The 24,425-nt window shown below is 35.5% G+C and overlaps 1 protein-coding gene across 2 annotated transcripts in view; it reads left to right on the top strand.

The window, feature by feature from the left end:
- Nucleotides 1–24,425, top strand: part of MIPOL1 (mirror-image polydactyly 1) — a 365,273-nt gene that overhangs the window by 299,356 nt on the left and 41,492 nt on the right. For both annotated transcript variants that reach the window (XM_011926108.1, XM_011926116.1), the window contains one exon: nucleotides 3,870–4,100. In XM_011926108.1, the coding sequence (XP_011781498.1) occupies nucleotides 3,870–4,100 (231 nt within the window). The remainder of the gene's footprint in view (nucleotides 1–3,869; nucleotides 4,101–24,425) is intronic.

Here is a 24,425-nt window from a genome sequence, read left to right on the forward strand (position 1 = left end):
CTCCAGACCCTGTTTGCCTGGGTATCAGCAGCGGAGGCTGCAGAAGATAGAATATTGCTGAACAGCGAGTGCTGCTGTCTGATTCTTGCTCTGGAAGCTTCATCTCAGAGGTGTACCCCGCCGTGTGAGGTGTGTGGTGTCGGTCTGCACCTAGTCGGGAATGTCTCCCAGTTAGGCTACTCAGGGGTCAGGGACCCACTTGAGCAAGCAGACTGTCCATTCTCAGATCTCAACCTCCGGGCTGGGAGATCCACTGCTCTCTTCAAAGCTGTCAGACAGGGTCATGAACATCTGCAGAGGTTTCTCCTGCTTCTTTTTTTTTTTTTTTTGCTATGCCCTGTCCCCAGAGTTGGAGTCTATAGAGACAGGCAGGCCTCCTTGAGCTGCGGTGGGCTCCACCCAGTTCGAGCTTCCTGGAGGCTTTGTTTACCTACTTAAATCTCAGCATAGGCGGGCGCCCCTCCCCCAGCCTCGCTGCTGCCTTGCAGTTATTTCTCAGACTGCTGTGCTAGCAATGAGGGAGGCTCTGTGGGTGTGGGATCCTCCTGGCCAGGTATGGAATATAATCTCCTGGTGTGGCGTTTGCTGAGACCCTTGGTAAAGCACAGTATTAGGGTGGGAGTTACCCGATTTTCCAGGTGTTGTGTGTCTCAGTTTCTAAAGGGATTCCGTTCCCCCTTGCACTTCCCAGGTGAAGCCATGCCTTGCCTTGCTTCAGCTCTGGCTGGTCAGGCTGCACTAGGTGACCAGCACCGATTGTCCGGCACTCCCCAGTGGGATGAACCCAGTACCTCAGTTGAAAATGCAGAGATCACCCGTCTGGTGTCACGTGCACTGGGAGCTGGAGGCTGGAGCTGTTCCTATTCGGCCATCTTGCTCGCACCCCCCAAAAAAGGAATATTAATAGGACTTCTCATGCAAGTTATGACATTTAGTGAGTTAACATATAGCATTTATTTTTAGATACTGTTTTCTCTAAAAATGCAAGAAAATGCTATTGCAGGATTTTAAGTGACATTATCTACTTCCATCTTTTTAAAAAGATCATGTCCCTTGTTTGGGAAAGTCTTGGTAGTAATTAACAGGTTTCCAAGACAACATTTTGAATGCTAAGAAGCTTTTGAACTTGCGGGTACTATCCAAACATGTCCATCTGAGAGAAAAATCAATATCAGGTATAAATTTGCCTCCTAAAAATTAAATGATAAAAGACTAGGAAGTGAGGAGTGATTGGGAAATTAAATCAAGATGCTCATAATTTTAATAATGGTGAGATTTTTAAAACTTAATCATTGATTCTAACTGGTTACAGTATACTGGTTACTGCTTTAGACATGATAGACAAATGCAGAATTCCCAAACTAAGCTGTCTCACTGAGTTTTAAATTAGGCCATATACGTAAAGTTAAAATATAAGGGAATGGAGTAGGCTAAGATTTTTTAAACAGTTTACAAAAACCATTGCCATTAAAGAAACAATGATAAATTGAACTTTATTTAAATTGAGAACTTACCTTCATCAAAAGACAGCATTAAGAGTCAGGCATGGTGGCATATGCCCATAGTCCAAGCTACTCAAGAGGCTGAGGCAGGAGGATTGTTTGAGCCCAGGAGTTCAAGGTCAGCCTGGGAAACAGTGAGACCTTGTTTCAATCAATCAATCAACATACACATACATAAGACAATATGAATAGAATGAAACATAACTGCATCCATATTACAATAACTAAAGTTAAAAGCACTTGCCAGTGTCATTCTGAGGGAGGATATAAAGCAATTGAAACTCTCATATTTTGCTGATGGGAGTATAAATTGGTACGACTAATTTGGAAGACTATTAGCAGCATCTAAATCTAAATCAGCATCTATTATCAGTGTACTAAATCTGAAAATAATGCATACCCTTGGAGAAATTCTACTTTAGACATGAATACCTAGGTCCATCAAAAGACATGTATAAGAATATTCATAGCAACAACAGTGGAATAGTTAAATAAGTTATGGCATATGTATATAACAGAATATTTTATAGCAATAAAAAGCAATGAATTATATGCAACGGCAAGGTGAACTTCACATACCAATTGTTGAGGAAAATAAGACAAAAAGTTTAAAAATAGGCAATTTACATTTTGATAAAGGTTGGATTAGTACTTACCTTTTGGGGAGGGGAAAAATGGGAGGGAACACTGGGGGTCTTCTAGATTTCTGCATTTGTTCTGTATTTTGTTCTTCACATTTTTTCAAGCTGAATACTTCGTATATATGCACCTTGTGTAATTTAAAATGTAGTTAACAAATCAAAATATAACTAATAATGTTTTAAGTATAAAGAACATAAGCAAGTACCTTTGTTAAGGTTTAGCTTTTAGTTTGTTTCTTTTTAATTTCTTTCTTGTGTCTTTCAAGGAGATACAGAGGGTGAGCTAAAGAAAATTGGAAATTGGAACAGATGAGATGCAGAAAGTGAGAAGACACAGAAAAAATAGGAAAATGGGCAAGAGACAGTCCTTAGGCACATGGGTTGGTAGAAAAAACTGAGAAGAAATGAAGTAGGGTTAGTTAGATTAATAACAATGTGAAAATCATGAAAAAATATATTTTTTGCACTCCACAAATGTGGCACTACACACCATTCTAATTTTCTATGTAGTAACCAATTGACCAGGGCTTAGTAACAGTCTGTATTCTTAGGAAGGAATTTGAATCCTGAAATGATTTCATCTGGTATGCTGGCTGTCCTTGTTTCATGTCCATCCTAGTTCTATGGGACGCCTTCTCCAAAATAAGCATACTGTATAGGCTTATAGGTAACTTAAACTAAAAAAGGAAATGTATAATTAGTTTGAACAGTTTTAAAGAAAGTATCTGATGAGGTATTAGGACAATGCCAAAGTTCACTGACTAGCTTTTTGCAGGTTTAATAATGATATTGCTTTCCTTCACATTATCAATCTATATTATATAGTTAAGTTGTTTTACTTCAAATGTCTCCAATCGACATTTCCTTTGTATGCATATACTGAAATGATATTTAATAAAAAAGAACATCTCCTGTGTGGATTTTAAATTTCTCTTATTAAATATTTATATTTTCAAAATGTCTTTATTTAATTGAGTGAGGTGCTTGGTGCCATTTCAGAATAACCTCAGGTGGTAGGTGGTAATGACATATCAAAGATTTGACCTTTAGCATTTTAGGATTCTATTTGTCTGCATTTTCTTCTGCATTCATTTAGCCTTAATTTATATGCTATTTCTCTGTATGACTTAATGAGTAGATGTATTTGTTATAAGATTCATTAGCCAAAAATATATATATATACACACATATATATGAATACATATTATTTCTGTGCAATCTGACCAGTGATTTTAAATTCATTTATATCTCAACTGTGACAAGTAGAAAATGCTGTGTAGAAGGCTGGTCAGTATTTGCATAAACCTCATCCATTCTCATTAAGTGCTTGGAAGAATAGACCCTCAATCTCCTAAACCAATGCCCATTCTCTTCTCACTTCTTTCAGCTTATTATATTCTTTTATTTGCCTAGAGATACTTTATTTTCCAGTTCTCAATTCCTTTTAAAGAAAATTGAATGTAATATTTACACTGATATAATTAAATTAACATCTTGCAGCATCTTTTTGTATGCTTTGGTAGCATAGTCATTTGTCTGAGTATCTTTCAGCCTAGAAGAAGAAAAATTATCAATTTTCATGTTGTGACATAAAAATTATTTTCATTTGCTCATTTAAGTATTTATTGATTTTTAGAATTAGAGATTCTAAATGGAGGTTTTTGTTAAATAGATCATAGATCACTCAGTCTACATTACTTATCTTTATTTTTTAATATTTTCTCAGTTTACACAAATCTTTATCTCAAGAAGAAAATCTGAAGGATCAGTTTAACTATACCCTGAGTACATATGAAGAAGCTTTAAAAAACAGAGAGAACATTGTTTCCATCACTCAACAACAAAATGAGGAACTGGCTACTCAACTGCAACAAGCTCTGACAGAGCGAGCAAATATGGAATTACAACTTCAACATGCCACAGAGGCCTCCCAAGTAACCAATGAAAAAGTTCAAAAGTAAGTTAAATGATCTTTTAATACTTCAAACGTGAAACAAAACAAAACACTTTCTTTTGGGAACTAAACAATGTGTATTTATTGATCATGTTAATAGTTTAAGACAAAAGTAGAATTAACCCAGTAAACTTTTTTAGATTGGATACCAGGTGCCATATTTTGGGTCAAAAAAGTCATTTTCTTGGGAACTAATGTTACCATGTAGGGCAGACCATTTTTATTTAATAACTGATCATCAGTTCATGGAGGCCATACTATTTAAATCATTTCACAGTCCCAAGTTAATAGGCAAAGTTATTAGCAAGGGGAAGAGGCAGTCAAGTTACCACCTCAACTCATTCAGCTTTTCAATAATCCTGCTTGAGTTGAGATCATCTGTGACATTGCAGTCTGAGACTTGTAGGTGCATAAAAACCAGTAGGGTGAAATTAATTTTCTTGTGTTGTTCTTCTGAAGTATTCAATACTGCTTTTCACAGTGCATAATTATATGTGTTTATTTTGAATGATCTTTGCATTTTTATTAAAATTTAAATTAAGCTGCATAATCTGTCAGTCCTTTTGACAGCTAGCAAAATGTTAACAAATAGCTTACCAGGCAAAGAAGTCACTTGTTAATTTATTGGACTTGAACATTGTAGCAGAATTTTCTGAGACACCTTTAATGTAATAGAACCACTGTAATAGAATACATAGAATACATGTAATAGAATATATTTTAACCTTCTTTATGTATTGTTAACAGCATTACAGCATTCGCATATCTAGTCACCTTCAATTTCAAAGATATACTTTTTTACTTAACAATTATTTTGTCAGTTTTACACTATGAAGCAGTGCTCACATCAAGGTTTCTTACTTCCCACTACTTCTTATTTGAAAATGTCATCTCGACCATTTCCTCAGTATCCCCAAAGTTATATTTTGATTAATAGCCAAAGTTATGTAAGTCAGTAGTTTTAAAATAGACCATTTTAAAACAGTGCATTTAATCTTCACTACCAGTGTACCTTGAAACTTTTGATTTATGTAGGTATTATATATACTTGCAAGTTTAAAGATTGGGTTTGTATTCAGTCATAAACTATATCTGGTTATTCACAATGTACATTATATTCTAAGAACACGATGATGTATATAGGTAGATCTCATTTCATTGTAAATCACAATCAGTAACTTTTGACAGGATCTGATTTGGCTCTGTTTGCTTAAAGTCTACAAATAAATACAAATTTCAAAGGTTTCTTTATATGTAATCCTTCAGTTTCTATTCATGACCAAAATTCCCTAAAACAGTCATTCCCACAGAACAATTTGATTTTCAAAAAATCTTTGGATGTGTTATTAACCTTTTATTTTTTAGATCTCATCAACTATCATCATCATTTCATTAAAAAAAATTCTTTTATACACCCAGAAGTAGAAATAACATTGTCTCAGATAATGTTTTCAATTAAATAACTTTACTGAATGGCCAAGATGACTGAATAGGAACAGCTCTAGTCTGCAGCTCCCAGCATGATCGACGCAGAAGATGGGTGATTTCTGTATTTCCAACTGAGGTACCTGGTTCATCTCACTGGGACTGGTTAGACAGTGCGTGCAGCCCACGGAGGGTGAGCCAAAGCAGGGCAGGGCATCACCTCACCCAGGAAGCACAAGGGATCAGGGGATTTCTTTTTCCTAGCCACGGGAAGCCATGACAGACTGTACCTGGAAAATCGGTACAGTCTGACCCAAATACTGTGCTTTTTTTTTTTTTTTTTTTTTTTTTTTTGAGACGGAGTCTTGCTCTGTTACCCAGGCTGGAGTGCAGTGGCCGGATCTCAGCTCACTGCAACCTCCGCCTCCCGGGTTCACGCCATTCTCCTGCCTCAGCCTCCCGAGTAGCTGGGACCACAGGCGCCCGCCACCTCGCCCGGCTAATTTTTTTGTATTTTTAGTAGAGACGGGGTTTCACCGTGTTAGCCAGGATGGTCTCGATCTCCTGACCTCGTGATCCGCCCGTCTCGGCCTCCCAAAGTGCTGGGATTACAGGCTTGAGCCACCGCGCCCGGCCCAATACTGTGCTTTTCCCACAGTCTTGCCAACCGGCAGACCAGGAGATTCTCTCCTGTGCCTGCCTTGCTGGGTCCCACACCCATGAAGCATGACTCACTGCGAGCGTGGCAGTCTGAGATCCACCTGTGAGGCTGCAGCCTGGTGGGGGGAGGGGCATCTGGCATCTGCCATTGCTGAGGCTTCAAGGTAAACAAAGTGGCCAGGAAGCTTGAACTGGGTAGAGCCCACCGCAGCTCAACAAGGCTTACTGCCTCTATAGACTCCATCTCTGAGGGCAGGGCATAGCTGAACAAAAGACAGTGGACAACTTCTGCGGACTTAAGTGTCCCTGTCTGACAGCTCTAAAGAGAGAAGTGGTTCTCCCAGCATGGCATTTGAGCTCTGAGAATGGACAGACTGCCTCCTCAAGTGGGTCCCTGACACCCTTGTAGTCTAACTGGGAGACACCTCCCAGTAGGGGCTGACAGACACCTCATGCAGAAGCTTCCAGAGGAAGGATCAGGCAGCAATATTTGCTGTTCAGCAGCTTCTGCTGGTGATGCCCAGGCAAGCAGGGTCTGGAGTGGACCTCCAGCAAACTCCAACAGACCTGCAGCTGAGGGACCTGAATGTTAGAAGAAAAACTAACAAACAGAAAGGAATAGCATCAACATCAACAAAAAGGACATCCACACCAAAACCTCACCTGTAGGTCACGAACATCACAGAACAAAGATAGATAAAACCACAAAGATGAGAAGAAAACAGAGCAGAAAATCTGAAAATTCTAAAAACCAGAGCGCCTGTCCTCCACCAAAGGATCGCAGCTGCTCACCAGAAATGGAACAAAGCTGAATGGAGAATGAATTTGATGAGTTGACAGAAGGCGGCTTCAGAAGGTTGGTAATAACAAAATTTTCTGAGCTAAAGGAGCATGTTCAAACCCATCACAAGGAAGCTAAAAGCCTTGAAAAAAAGTTAGAAGAATGGCTAACTAGAATAAACAGTGTAGAGAAGACCTTAAAGGACCTGATGGAACTGAAAACCATGGCATGAGAACTTCATGACACATGCACAAGCTTCAGTAGGCGATTCGATCAAGAGCAAGAAAGGATATCAGTGATTGAAGATCAAATTAATTAAATAAAGTGAGATGACAAGATTAGAGAAAATTAAAAAGAAACAAAAAAAGCCTCCAAGAAATATGGGACTATGTGAAAAGACCAAATCTACGTTTGATTGGTGTACCTGAAAGTGACAGGGAGAATGGAACTGAGTTGGAGAATACTCTTCAGGATATTATCCAGGAGAACTTCCCCAACCTAGCAAGGCATGCCAACATTCAAATTCAGGAAATATAAAGAACACCACAAAGATACTCCTTGAGAAGAGCAAACCCAAGAAACATAATTGTCAAATTCACCAAGGTTGAAATGAAGGGATAAATGTTAAGGGCAGCCATGAAGGTCAGGTTACACACAAAGGAAAGCCGACTTTCAGCTGGTCTCTCAGCAGAAACCCTACAAGCCAGAAGAGAGTGGGGGCCAATATTCAACATTCTTAAGGAAAAGAATTTTCAACCCAGAATTTCGTATCCAGACAAACTAAGCTTCATAAGTGAAGGAGAAATAAAATCCATTACAGACAAGGAAATGCTGAGAGATTTTGTCACCACCAGGCCTGCCTTACAAGAGCTCCTGAAGGAAGCCCTAAACATGGAAAGGAACAATTGGTACAAGCCACTGCAAAAACATGCCAAATTGTAAAGACCACTGATGCTATGAAGAAACTGTATCAATTAACAGGCAAATTAACCAGCTAACATCATAATGACAGGATCAAATTCACACATAACAATATTAACCTTAAATGTAAATAGGCTAAATGACCCAATTAAAAGACCCAGACTGGCAAATTGGATAGTCAAGACCCATCAGTGTGCTATATTCAGGAGACCCATCTCACATGCAGAGACACAAATAGACTCAAAATAAAGGAATGGAGGAAGATCTACCAAGCAAATGGAAAATAAAAAAAAGCAGAGTTTGCAATCCTCGTCTCTGATAAAACAGACTTTAAACCAACAAAGATCAAAAGAGACAAAGAGGGCCATTACGTAGTGGTAAAGGGATCACTTCAACAAGAAGAGCTAACTGTCCTAAATATATATGCACCCAATACAGGAGCACCCAGATTCATTGCAGGAGCACCCAGCTTCATAAAGCAAGTCATTAGAGACCTACAAAGAGACCTAGACTCCCACACAATGATAATGGGGGACTTTAACACCCCACTGTCAATATTAGACAGATCAATGAGAGAGGAGGTTAACAAGGATATCCAGGACTTGAACTCAGCTCGGCACCAAGCAGACCTAGTAGACATCTGCAGAACTCCCCCCACACACACACCCAAAATCAACAGAATATACATTTTCCTCAGCACCACATTGCACCTATTCTAAAATTGACCACATAATTGGAAGTAAAGCACTCCTCAGCAAATGTCAAAGAACAGAAATCACAACAAACTGTCTCTTAGACCACAGTGCAATCAAATTAGAACTCAGGATTAAGAAACTCACTCAAACCGCACAACTACATGGAAACCGAACAACCTGCTCCTGAATGACTACTGGGTAAATAATGAACTGAAGGCAGAAATAAAGATGTTCTTTGAAACCAATGAGAACAAAGACACAATGTACCAGAATCTCTGGGACACATGTAAAGCAGTGTTAAGAGGGAAATTTATAGCACTAAATGCCCACAAGACAAAGCAAGAAAGATCTAAAATTGACACCCTAACATCACAATTAAAAGAACTAGAGAAGCAAGAACAAACAAATTCAAAAGTTAGCACAAGGTAAGAAATAACTAAGATCAGAGTAGAACTAAAGAAGATAGAGACACAAAAAACCCTTCAAAAAATCAATGAATACAGGAACTAGTGTTTTGAAAAGATCAACAAAATTAATAGAATGCTAGCTAGACTAATAAAGAAGAAGAGAGGGAAGAATCAAATAGATGCAATTAAAAATGATAAAGGGGATATCAGCACTGATCCCACAAAAATACAAACTACCATCAGAGAATACTATAAACACCTCTATGCAAATAAACTAGAAAATCTAGAAAAAATGGATAAATTCCTAGACACATACACCCTCCCTAGACTAACCCAGGGGGAAGTTGATTCTCTAAATAGACCAATAACAGCTCTGAAATTGAGGCAATAATTAATAGCCGACCACCAAAAAGAGTCCAGAACCAGACAGATTCACAGCCGAATTCTACCAGAGGTACAAAGAGGAGCTGATACCATACCTTCTGAAACTATTCCAGTCAATAGAAAAAGAGGGAATCCTCCCGAGCTCATTTTATGAGGTCAGCATCATCCTTATACCAAAGCCAGGCAGAGACACAACAAAAAGAAAAAGAGAATTTCAGACCAATATCCCTGGTGAACATCGCTGTGAAAATCCTCAATAACATACTGGCAAACCGAATCCAGCAGCTCGTCAAAAAGCTTATCTACCACGATCAAGTCGGCTTCATCCGTGGGACACAAGGCTGGTTCAACTTATGCACATCAATAAATGTAATCCATCACATAAACAGAACCAATGACAGAAACCACATGATTATCTCATTAAATGCAGAAAAGGCCTTTGGCAAAATTCAGCAGCCTTTACGCTAAAACCTCTCAATAAACCCGGTATTGATGGAACGTATCTCAAAATAATAAGAGCTATTTATGACAAACCCACAGCCAATATCATACCGAATGGGCAAAAACTGGAAGCATTCCCTTTGAAAACTGGCACAAGACAAGGATGTTCTCTCTCACCACTCCTATGCAACATAGTATTGGAAGTTCTGGCCAGGGCAATCAGGCAAGAGAAAGAAATAAACTATATTCGATTAAGAAAAGAGGAAGTCAAATTGTCCCTGTTTGCAGATGACATGATTGTATATTTAGAAAACCCCATCATCTCAGCCCAAAACCCCCTTAGGCTGATAAGCAACTTCAGCAAAGTCTCAGGATACAAAATCAATGTGCAAAAATCACAAGCATTCCTATGCACTAATAACAGACAAACAGAGAGCCAAATCATAAGGGAATTCCCATTCACAATTGCTTCAAAGAGAATAAAATACCTAGGAATCCAACTTACAAGGGATGTGAAGGACCCCTTCAAAGAGCTACAAACCACTGCTCAATGAAATAAAAGAGGACACAGACAAATGGAAGAACATTCCATGCTCATGGATAGGAATAATCAATATGAAAATGGCCATGCTGCCCAAGGTAATTTATAGATTCAATGCCAATCTATCAAGCTACCAACGACTTTCTTCACAGAATTGGAAAAAACTAATGTTCATATGGAACCAAAAACTAATGTTCATATGGAGCACACATAGCCAAGACAATCCTAAGCAAAAAGAGCAAAGCTGGAGACATCACACTACCTGACTTCGAACTATACTACAAGGCTACTGTAACCAAAAGAGCATGGTACTGGTACCAAAACTATAAGACCAATGGAACAGAACAGAGGTCTCAGAAATAATACCACACATCTACAACCATCTGATCTTTAACAAACCTGACAAAAACAAGCAGTGGGGAAAGGATTCCCTATTTAATAAATGGTGCTGAGAAAACTGGCTAGCCATATATAGAAAGCTGAAACTGGATCCCTTCCTTACACCTTATACAAAAATTATTTCAAGATGAATTAAAGACTTAAATATAAGACCTAAAACCATAAAATCCCTAGGAGAAAACCTAGGCAATACTATTCAGGACACAGGTATGGGCAAAGACTTCATGACTAAAACACAAAAGCAATGACAACAAAAGCCAAAATTGACAAATGGGATCTAATTAAACTAAGGAGCTTCTGCACAGCAAAAGAAACTATCATCAGAGTGAACAAGCGACCTACAGAATGGGAGAAAATTTTTGCAATCTACCCATCTGACAATGGGCTAATATCCAGAATCTACATGATTTGTTTGGACTTAAACAAATTTACAAGAAAAAAACAAACATCCATATCAAAAAGTGGGCAAAGCATATGAACAGACCTTCTCAAAAGAAGACATTTATGCAGCCAACAGACATCAAAAAATGCTCATCATCACTGGTCATCAGAGAAATGCAAATCAAAACCACAATGAGATACCATCTCATGCCAGTTAGAATGGTAATCATTAAAAAGTCAGGAAACAACAGATGCTGAGAGGATATGGAGAAATAGAAACGCTTTTACACTGTTGGTGGGAGTGTAAATTAGTTAACCATGATGGGAGACAGTGTGATGATTCCTCAAGGATCTAGAACTAGAAATACCATTTGACCCAGCCATCCCATTACTGGGTATATACCCAAAGGATTATAAATCATTTTATGATAAAGACATATGCACACGTATGTTTATTGCAGAACTGTTCACAATAGGAAACACTTGGAACCAACCCAAATGTCCATCGATGACAGACTGGATTAAGAAAATGTGGCACATATACACCATGGAATACCGTGCAGCCATAAAAAAGGTTGAGTTCATGTCCTTTGCAGGGACATGAATGAAGCTGGAAACCATCATTCTTAGCAAACTATCACAAGGACGGAAAACCAAACACCATATGCTCTCACTCGTAGGAGTGAATCGAACCATGAAAACACTTGGACACAGGGTGGGGAGCATCACACACCGGGGCCTGTCAGGGACTGGGGGACTGGGCTTAATGCTCTTATCTCTTAAGATAGCATTAAGAGAAATACCTAACGTAAATGACGAATTGATGGGTGCAGCAAACCAACATGGTACATGCATACCTATGTAACAAACCTGCACGTTGTGTATATGTACCCTAGAACCTAAAGTATAATAAAAAATAATTAATAAATAAAATAACTTTAAGTCTGAAATATTCACTGTCTCTTCCTTATTTTTTGCAATTAACCATAGACAGAGCAAAACTTTTTTATGGAATGGCACTCATCCATGGATCAGAGTTTAAGCACAACTGTGTCATTTATGAGAATTAAATGTTAAATCTCTTATTCTTCTGATTTCCAACAGTAAGCACTAGATGAAGTATTATTGGGTTTTCCTTTTCATATTTGATCCACTGTATTTCATATTTAGTTGCCATCAATTGGGCAGAGTGTATCTTCATGAGGATATTAGCCTATTTTATTGAGTTTAAGAGAAATGTTATCCTCTTAAAGGAAACCAACTTATAAGACTTTGCAAGATGGTATTCATAGTCTCCTTAAAAATCTGAAATCAATATTATTAGCAAATAATTTTAGAAAGTTCTTTGAAAATATGTCAGTATTCCAGGGAATTTAAAATTTGAACTAAAGGAATTTCTTCACAATCAAATTTTTCTTCACAATCAAATTTCTTAAATAACTTTCCTCTTTTCCTTTCACAATCAAATTTCTTGAATAACTGATCTGTATTCACCATCTCTAATTTTTCAATTCCCATTTACTCCTCTGCTACTCAGTACAGTATGGCTAGTTTGTATACTGAAATTGTTCTTCTTAAGATCACCAGTAATTTTCTAACTACTAAATTCAATGGCTTATTTTAAACTGTATTTTTATTATACAATGAATATATGTTTATGGTGAAAATAAATAAAGACCTTCATATATCTTCAGCAATATAGCATAGTGGTTTAAAAGCTCAAGCTTAGAATTCAGAATGTAAAGGTATGTGAACCTGGATATAAAACACTATGCTAATGTGGACAATAATGCTTCTATCTCATAACATTGCCATGATAATTTGGTGAGCTAATATATATAATGCTTTTAGAACAATATGTGTTACATAATTCCTCCTTCTCTTGGCATTTCACTCCACACTGTACTATCTCATTCCTCAGAAGGGCTCTACCTTTTCAGGACTAAATGCCTTTGTTTATATTGGTTCCTCTGCTCATGTAATGTTATTTTAGGATCTTTTTTTTAAGGTTACCAAGCATCCGATCACAAATGCAGTTAACTTTTACAATATTTATCCTACTTGAACTCTCATCATTTAGTACTGTTCATCATTCCTTCCTGAAGCCTTTTCTTTTCTTAAATTCTGTAGCACCATTTTTTTCTACCTTTATGACTTCTCTGACTGTTCCTACTCCATTTCTTTGAGGGATTACATCTCCCAGCTATCCGAAAATAATGGTTTCTTAAAAGATTTTATTTTTCTTCTACCTCTACACAATTCCTGGTAATGCCATCTATTTCCTTAAGCTTCAACTACTACTTATTCACCAAATAACTTCCAAATACTTATCTTAGTACTCGCCTATCCCCTGAGATCCAGTCTCATGTTTCCAAAACTCTTTACTCTTCACTCCCCTGAAAGTAAAGTCCTGTCCATTCTCCTGTATTTCCTGCCTCAATTAATGCACTTCAGCAACTTCCGTGCTGTCCTTGTTTCCTCACTCTTTTTTTTTTTTTTTTTTTGCCTTTCACATTCACTTTGTCATGAATCTTTGTTTTGCCTGCTGCCTAAATATCTCCGATTCCCTCTACCTCATCCTCTCTTGGTAATTGCATTCATTGAGACCCTCATCATCACTCATCTAGACTTGCAATAATCATAAAACTAGTTGACCTGCATTGGGTCTTTCAAATTTATCCTCCTCACTGCCACCGATTAATCTTTTTAAAATGTAATTTGTATCATATTATTTCCCTGTTTAAAATTTTTCAGGGTCTGTTCATTCCCTACAAGTTAAATGATTTAACATGACATATGAGGCCTATCACTTGTCTTCTCCCGTTGTTCTAGTATCATTTTCTCCCACAACACATACCACAACATCTTTGCACGTGCTATTTCTTCTTCTCAGAATCTATTTCTCCCTTATTGTTGCCTGGCCAAATTTTTGTTACTTCCTAAAGTCCAGTCCAAATGTCACGTCTACAATAAAGACTTCACTGGCTTCTTCCAGTTAATTATTTCTTTATTTTCTGTTTCTTTAATGTTTTCATAGTATTTAATCCATACCTTTACTAATCATCTAAGATCGAGGATATATGTGTGTGTGTGTGTGTGTGTGTGTGTGTGTTTGTGTATAGTGACCTCCCTGACAATTCTGAGGGTTTTATATATATATGTGTATATATACATCTATATGTATATATACATACACACACTCAAAGAGTGATATGTATATATCACTCTTTGAAGTGTCAGGGAAGTCATCATAGTGTCACACAGGGTTCTTAGCATAGAGCAAACATACTTCCCACAAACTCAGCTGCTTAATCTGTTTGCAGGATGAATTATAGAACAAGATAGATGACTCTGGGTGCTGAGAAGAGGAACAGAGCACATTTCTACAGTTTCTCAATTTTAAAAAAGCCTACATATATTTACATATATAGTACAGGTACATATATACATACACATATATCATTTATGTATGAATATCCACATATATTGTTTATATATGTGCATGTACATATGTATATATACTTATATGTGATATATATTTTTCATATGTTTGTATATGTTTATACATATATGTGTCACATACACGTGATACACATACACATGTATGTGTATATACTTGTGTGTATATCTGTATATTTATGTATAAACTATATGTGTATGTGTATAGACACATGTAAACTATGTATATGTACATATATGTAGGCATTTTCTAAATTAAGAAACTGTAGAAATGCACTGTTCCTCTTCCCAGCACCCACAGTCATTGATCATGTTTTATAATTCAACCTGAAAACTATATATATGTATATGCATACATACTTAGTTTATATACACACATATATAGTTTATATATGTATATATACACATGTAGTCTATATAGTCTATTCATCTTTGTATGATCTATATATATGTAGGCTATATATACTTACATATATAAACTATACATATGTCTATATATAAAGCTTATATACACACACACACATATAAACTACATGTATAGAGACATAGATATAGACTCTGTGTATATATATGGTTTATATATATGCACATACATATACATGTTGGTGTATATATATAGTTTTGGTTTGGTTTGGGGGTTTTTATGAGACAGGGTCTTGCTCTGTCACCCAGACTGGAGTATTGTGGCACAATCATGGCTCACTGCAGCCTCAGCCTCCCCAGGAAATGGCACTACAGGCATGCGTCACCACACCTGGCCAATATTTTTGGTGGTTTTTTTTGTTTGTTTGTTTGTTTTTTGGTCAAGATGAGGTTTCATCATGTTGCCAAGGCTTATCTCAAACTCCTGGGCTGAAGCAATCTGCCCACCTCAGCCTCCCAAAGTGCTGGGATTACAGGTGTGAGACACTGCACCAGGCATAGGTGGTATATTTTTTACATCTATTTTCTACCTAGTGCACTCTCTCCCAGATTTCCTAAGACATTGACTGTGTTCTATTCATCTTTGTTTCTCCATCTCTTCTAAAAACTCATGCAGATACCTGCTGTAAAGTAAGTACTCTGTAAATGCTATGAACAAATCAACCATAACTGTTTAATAGTTTGAGAGAATAACAGAATAAAGTTAAAGCAGGTAAAGTTAGAGATACACAGGAAAATTTCAGATATACTCCCCTCTACTTTAGGCCCATAACAAATACTTTTTCTCCCAACCCAGAGTCCAGAGTTTACTAGTTTCATAGAAAAGCATGACTTCTATGGCTGGTCCTTCCCTCCCTCCCCTCACTGCCACCACCATACCTTTCACTCTCCAAGGAGCTGGCAGTGCTTACTTCCTGTTGATCAGATTTTAACCACGCACTTCCATCAAATATAATTACATTTAGAAGACCTGAAATCTTTGGTAATAATACAGACTATCTACTCTTGCTATTTATTCATAGAATTTTAAATTTATTTTCTTTCAGAGTCATAAAAAATTTTATTATTTTATGAAATATTTTAGCCTATAGAGTATTCCTAGAAAGACAAGTTGTACAGGATTACCATCCATAAGCTAGCCAGTATAGGCAGATCATCACTTACAGGGGAAAAGTCTGTGCATGCCATACCTCATCACCAAAAAATATCTTCTTGGCCCACCTGTCATAAAGCCTAATCTTTTATCAGTGGAAATTCATTCTCTTTTATTTATGTACTTTTATTGAAAAATGTGTGTGTTTGTGGATGAATAGCATATTGTGATTTAGCTTTTAGATTGCTCTTTTCCTGGTACTGAATGTATGTACTTGGTTTTGGACAGAGGGGTTATGTCCTAAGTAAAGAGAATTAAAGAGCAGCTAAGAGCACGGGAACTTTGTAGGAAAAACTTCTCTTAATAGTTTTGTCAAAGAGTATCCCTAATCCCCATTTATTAAAGAGAAAACTGACACACCAATCCATTAAAAGATGTTTTTATTAACCATGAGAGATGTAAAACTTTGTGATTCTTTATGCTATAGTTTCTTTTCCATCTACAAGTATGGTTGCTTCTTGTGGCCTGGAACAAGTGCCAAAGGACTTTTAAAAATACATTTTGCTGTACTTAGCATGCCTAAGCTCCACACAGTTACTTAAAGTAAAAGTAATTACAACCAGGCTTATAAGGTTAGAACTCTCAAAGATCTGGATTTTACACGGAAATAACTTTTGCCATATGTCATTTTTACTGTGGTCCAGATTTACAGTGCTATGATTCAAATTCCCTCATAAACTATATAAGATTATATACTGTAACTATATAATGAATAGATGAGACAAAGAGATATGGAAAAAGTTGTAAACTTTTAAACGGATTTGTAAGAAAAGATGTATCAACTCAAGAACTTTCATGCTTCCCATACTTTTCTAAAAAGAAAAAATCCATTATTTAAAATTTACAAGAGTTCTGCTCATCTTAAATTTTTATAACATAATTAAAACATCAAAGATCAGATTGAAACATTTCAATTTATAGGTTTTCTTAAGTTGTAGATTGTCTTTTGAAATATAGGGCACCCTATATCTTTTGAACAGTATTGACCGAACCCACACACACACACACACACACACACACACACACACACAAAGCTGTTTAAAGTCTTTTCTGCTATTTGACCAAATACTGATTTCTGTGAAGAATTTGGTATTACAAAGAAATTGTGAATTCTCAGCCTGGTTTTCCTGCTGACAAGTAAGAACCGTCTGTAGTTCTCTTCGAAGTGTCAGGGGAGTCACCATAGTGTCACACAAGGGTTCTTAGCATAGAGCAAACATACTTTCCACAAACTCAGCTGCTTAATCTGTTTGCAGGTTGAATTATAAAACAGGATAGATGACTGTGGGTGCTGGGAAGAGGGACAGCATTTCTAAAGTTTCTCAGTTGAAAAAAAAAAGCCTGCTATTTTCATCAATAGATTTTACTAGATTTTTTACTTTTGTTGCTAGCTCCAGAATCTGATTTTAACCATTTTAACCATAATGAAAAATAATTATGCTTAGCGTAATGAAAGGCCTCAGTGAATTTTTTTATATATAATTTCATTGTCTTTTCATTAAAATTATTCTGGTTCTTGTCAACTTTACCTGTGATATTTTTTCTATAAATTTTTTGTTGGACTGTAAGTGTCTAGGCAAAATTAGACATATCTGAACAATGTAAGTACTTGTTGACTGAATCAAAGAATAAGTTTCATAATTCCTCAACTCAGCAGAAGGTATATATCAATATTTTATATAATGTTGAAAGTTCGCTTTGATTTAATAGTACTATTAATAAGTGGGAGGAGACCTAAAACTTTTCTAGAAATTGCTCCTTAAAATATTTTCTTGTGTTTAAAATTTGAAAGCTGTGAAATATATGTACTTCAGCAAGTAATAAGTCGAATGTTTATTTGTGATAGTTTATCAACAAATGCCCTCCCTAATTAGCTTTGGAAGGCACCTTCTAAATCTAATTAGAGATAGTTTTATTATCATCTATATATGGAAGACGGACTCAGATGGCTCCTAAACAGTCATCATAAGATGTACAACATCTAAACATGCTTAATTTTTATTCTTTGACATGCAATATGCTTTTAAAGAATTTAATATTCTGAATTTGTGAATCATAAAAGTTAAATTATCTGATTATGTATTTGACTTGTGAAATGTGTCATCTCATACTCTGTTAAACAAGCATTTCATTAAAATTATCACTAATTCCATTATATGCTTGCAGAGTGGATCACCTTTCCCATCTATCTATATATAAAGTAGGTTTCTTTAGAGCTGATTTTATTATACACATAAATATACCTACAATGTTTAACAAATACATAATTATATTCATTTGTTTATAAAAACTAAAGAATTTGGGCTTATATCTTAACTATTGGGGAATGTCTCATGTTGATATGAAGAAGAAACATAGTTTTAATTATCTGAGTAACTTCTTTGTGCCAGGGAAGGATTAATGTGGGATTATTAGGATTGGTGCCTAACCCAGAATATAAGAATTCCAATGGAGTGCAAAGTGAAGGATCCAGGCAAAGAAGAAAAAGGGCTCTTTAAACCTAGCCTCTGTGTTTTCCCCGATAAGGTAGATCCCTTTTGTAACTAACCTTATGGAATGAATGAAAATGAGCGTAAAAGTAGGAACCAAAATTTTAAATTGCAGCATGGCTTTTTGTATTTAATGTACTTCTTCATTTCAGAAACTGTCTTCCAGTGATTAGAACTAGAGTTGAGCTACTATATGTTTCTGCATACTCAGATAGATTAAACATGTTTTAGATGAACACAATAGGAATTGAAGAAAAAGAACAAACGACTAAATATGAGATATCCATACTGTTTCAGTTCAAATAAAATACAAAAGTTTTGGGTTTTGGTTTTTATAAATGCCAGTACTACAGTGATTTTAAAAGTCAAAGACTGGAATTTTTATTATTTTAGGGAAATGATAGAATCCACTTATGATGATCATGTATATTTTAACTAAAATTTGATAGGGAAAAATACCACATTTTTTATACCTTAGAGACACATACATGTGATTTTCACATAACTATTTTATATGAAATATAAGCTCCTTAGAGGCATATATGATCTAACAAGTATCCTTTTCTTTGTTTCTGTTCTTAGCTGCAGTTAAAAGCTTTCTAATTTTTTATCACTTGACAGGCTACATAGCTCCTGGATACTTCTGTGAAGTTAGGAGTACTCAACTACCTTACCTGAGATTCGTTGAAGAGTTGATAAAAATAAGATGTATAAAGTGATTTGAATTCCCTAGGAAAAGATTACTAAATGACACTAATTGTTAGTGTACTTTAAAATATTTTTATAATAAAGGGGAAAAGGAAGGTATTGTAGAAGTTAGATTTTTAGAAGTTTTAGTCATTCCTGCAAAAACATTGCTCAGTCTCATTAGATTTGAGGTAACATATTGTTTAACTTGATACTTTACATAATTCACTCAAAACTTTCCCCTTTGTTGTGTCTATTATTAAACACACAGGTTAGATATAATGTATCTGCTGGTTAATATAGAAAAAATACTTTTTTTTTTTGAGACGGAGTTTCGCTCTTATTGCCCAGGCTGGAGTGCAATGGCACGATCTTGGCTCATGGCAACCTCCACCTCCCAGGTTTAAGCCATTGTCCTGCCTCAACCTCTCGAGCAGCTGGGATTACAGGCATGTGCTACCATGCCCAGCTAATTTTGTATTTTTACTAGAGATGGGATTTCTCCACGTTGGTCAGGTATACTCATATAAAATCTGATTTCACAGTTGTGCAACTATCCTAAATAGACAAATAGATTACTAGATATAGATTTTATTCCCAAAATATAATTGGGAGAAACTCAGTTGAACCCAAGAGCACATAGAAATACAAATTTCACTTGGATTCTAAGATTCCGTAATTGGTTATTTATCCCTACTGGGTCAGGGATTTGCCCATGTCCATATTTGCCCCTTGGTAAATTTACAGAATGAAGAATCCTTTGCTTGTTTCATTGTGACTTTGATGGTGAAATCATAAACATTGTCCATAGATTAACTTTATTCTTGATCATTTACATTTAAGGAGAAAAAAGTTTCTGTAATAATATTGAATATAGTTACAGCTGATGCATATCTTCTTTCTTCCTTCAGTGTTATACATTCTTGAACAACTCAGCAGAGGCACTTTTCACTTCTTAACCTAAATATAATGAAAAAAATAAGTTATACTACTGTAGAATACTTCAGCAGGTCTTTCTATAGGAAGACTGACCAAAAGTGAAAAAAAAAAAAAAAGATTCTACAAATTTCATGTAAATGATATTTTGGAACCTACTAAACTAATTTTAAGTTTTTTAGTTGCTTTGGCATTTATACAATACAAACTAATAGTTCTTAGAACATCATCATCTTTTTAGTTTTTCCTTTGCCTCATACAACACTATCCTGTGTATATGTATAAGCATATATTGTATCTCACTCTGTTACTGTGTGCCATATAACAAGCTATATAATGGTAAAAATAACATAAAACATTTTTAGTGTCTTGAAAGATCTTTCTTAAGTTAAACTAATCTGCCTTTTTAGCTAAGTTATGCGTATTTCACGTAACTTCCAAGAAGTTCTCTAGTACTGACTCTCAGAGGGCCTAAATCTTTCCCAGAATGATGGGAGTAGCACAGTTCAAGAACAAGAATGAATCTCTGTATAATCACACCACAATGTAAGGTGACCCTAAGACAGAGAACTGACCAGATACACATATGGGTTTTAGGAAGACTTTCTGATGCTCTTTTTTAACACAGCTGTGAGAAGAATGTGTTTAAGACCCAGTAGTCATTCTTGAGTAGAGCTGGCAAAGGAAACCATGAGGAGAAGAGAATTTAACACATGGGTGTAAGAGAGTCCGGCTTCATTGATGCGATCTGAGGGGAATTCCTAATGACTGGAAGAATCAAACTTGGCAATGAAAACACAAAGCTCTTTTCATCAATTCAAATGCAGACTCTAAAGCTGCAGATGGTCACCTCCAGCCTTGTCTATTCAGTGTGGGGTTTTATAAAATGGCACTTTGGTGAATACTAATAGATCAAAACAAAGATTTAATAACGTAAAGATGTGGTGTTCATTTTTAAATGAGTATACAGGTCAGTGTCTCAGAAAAGGATAAAAAGAGTACCTTTTATATGTGGGTCTAAAGTCTTTCTGTTATTTTTCAACCTGAAAAATAAATGGCATCTTTAACATACAGATAATGTTTTATGGAGTCCAGTTTACATTATGAAAAAGAGGACAAAATTGGAGTTTATATTTATGCTCAATGATTTCATTTCTTCTGATTTGAGGACTCTCAGTTTATATTTGTTAATGTCATTCTTTAATATTTTCTTGAAGTACACTTGATAGGATAAATATATGTTGCCTTTCTCAAGGACAAATCAATCTAATTAAAATATAGTTCAAACATTTTATTCTCAGAACAGAACTTTTTCTCTCACTTTTTCACAGAATGCAAGGAGACATTGTTTAGAACAAAGGAAGACTTTGAACTTTAATTCAGTCCTGAAATTACATTTTGGCTACTTTTTACTTTATTTGCTATGACTTTAGATATGTACAGCAATTGCTTATGTATTAAAAGGTAATTCATTGTGTTTAAGCTGTTACTTATTTTACATTACTAAGTCTTTCTTTAAATTGAAATATGCTGTATTTTTTTAGAATAAACTATATTGTACTTGGTTAGCACTTGTAGTTTATAAAATATTTAAGCTAAACCAAACAAATGAAGCTTTATTATCCAAAATAAAATACAAGCTCAAATAACTCAATAATAGCTTTCTTGTTTCTGCCATTTATGAGGTAAATATAATGATTAGGTCTGCATTCCTAATACTTTTATCTAGCAAGTTACACTAACATATAGAAAATTAGACACTAAAATTGAAAGTTAAGTTGTACTAAGATACAACTTAGTATCTAGTAAAAATAATTTGTTAACTAACAGGACCCTCAACTATCATTAACTAGGTATGTACAGATCATTAAATTTGCTCTCAATGTTCTCATCTGGAAGATATACTTGCTCTAATCTACTTCAAAACATGGCTGTAAGGATCAAATGAAATGCATGTGCATAAAAGTGCTTTGAAAAGTATAATGTGCTCTGCAAACATCAGCTGTTTAATATCTTCAACTTATATATTTTTAATTAAAACATGATCACTTGTGTGAAAGCAAAAAGGGAAAAAAATTATATTGTAGCATCAGAAACGATATAAGAACCATGTAACTTTTGAAAGGGATTCTTTACATAGATCTTGAAACTGGAAGTAAAGAGGGTTCTGTGCATTCTCATACATTACTGGTGAGAACGTGAAATGGTAAAACCCCTGTGGAGGAGAATTTGGCAATATCTAACAATAGCACATATGCATTTGCCCTTTGACTAAGGAAGAATCACTTCTAGGACTCTATCCTGAATATAAACCTCCATGCATATGAAGCAACATAAGAATTACAGTATTGTTTTTAATAGCAAATAAAAATAACCCAAATAGGAGAGTAGTTAAATAAATGATGGTACATGCACATAGTGTAATACAATGCAGCTGTAAAAAAGAATAAGAACAATACCTATAAACTGATATTGAGTGATTTCCAAGACAGATTGCTAACTGAAAAAAAAATCAAGTGCTTCTCATTTACTGCCTTTTGTGTGAGAAATAAGAATAAAAGGAACAGGAAAGATCAGCCAGAAACTAAAATGATTACCTTTGGAGGTGTAAAGGAAAGAGATACAGGCACAGATGGGAGTGCAACTTTTCTGAGTATGCCCTTTTGTATAGTTTTGACTTTTGAGCCATGTAAATCTTTTACATATTTAGAAATTGAAATCAAACTAAAAAGATAAAAAGAAAGCCCTAAAAGTGACTATAAATAGGAATAAATATACCTAACTGTATAGAGAATTGATAAAATACAGAAAAGTATCTTTTGATCATCATACTCTGACTATACATCCTTAGTGGCATATAGTCTAAGAATAGAAATACATGCAAAGAAATTTTAAAGTTTACTCATTATGTTAACAGTTATTAGTCCTACTGGTATTAACATTTTGAAATGATTTTGTGTATATTGTTGAATTCAGCAAATAAAGAAATAAATGCTATTAGGAACCAAGATTTCCACCATAAAATAAGTGGAATTAGGAAATAGAAACTGTAATATTACATTTGAATTAGAAATATCAAAATGAATCTCATGATTTGATTTGATTTTCTTTATTTATTTTTTAAGACAGAGCCTCATTTTGGAGTGCAGTGGCGGGATCTTGGCTCACTGCAACTTCTGCCTCCCAGGTTCAAGCGATTCTTCTGCCTCAGCCTTCTGAGTAGCTGGTATAACAGGCACATACCAACACACCCAGTTCATTTTTGTATTTTTAGTAGAGATGGGTTTTGCCATGTTCTCCAGGCTGGTCTTGAACTCCTGGCTTCAAGTGTTCCATTTACCTTGGCCTCCGAAAATGCTGGGATTACAGGCATGAGCCACCGCCCCTACATGATTTTAAATATATACATATTTTTCTTAGCTGTGTCAACTGAAAAGGGCTTAAAAGCAATAGACATATCTAGCATCCAGATTTTAGTTTCTAAGTACCATTTCCCATTAAAAAAGTACCAAGCTTCTAGGTCTGGGTCAGGTAAAATGCAGAGTAGTCTGGGATGTCTTTTTGTGCCAAGAAACAAGCAAATGCTCAAAGATTAATGGGGTTGTATAGAAAGGACACATAAGCCAGCGTGAAAAGGTTTCCACTGAACAAATTTGGGATGATTTGTGAGTCGAAAAAATAAACTCTATTTGATTACAAAATATTGAACTTTTACATCTTAGAGTCTACAAACATACTCAAAAACAAGAGATGAAAGATAAAGAAGAAAAAGCCTTTTGTACAGAATAATGTCAGTTAATAAATGTAGAGAGAGTGATACAATTAGAAAATCAGTACCTTGTAACTTCCAGCATAATTAATTCAAGCAAAGACCATTAATCAGCTATAAAATTAGTTTAAAGCAGCAACCTTGGTACTAGAATCAGTCAGTCTAAATAGTTTGAGAGAGCTTACTTAGTATAACTAAGGAGTTTAGAGCTTAGAAATCAGGGTGGGTTTAGACAGAGGGGTTTAGGATATCAACTGCCTTAGAACAATATTTAGGGATTTATTATTAAAATTTATTTTGGGTATTTTTCTCACTCATGTATTCTGTGCTTATATAAATGATAGCAGATAGACCTAAACCACTCAACCCTTTATCAG

The sequence above is a fragment of the Colobus angolensis genome, unplaced genomic scaffold (assembly GCF_000951035.1).
Source record: "Colobus angolensis palliatus isolate OR3802 unplaced genomic scaffold, Cang.pa_1.0 Scaffold119, whole genome shotgun sequence".
Lineage (NCBI taxonomy): Eukaryota > Metazoa > Chordata > Mammalia > Primates > Cercopithecidae > Colobus > Colobus angolensis.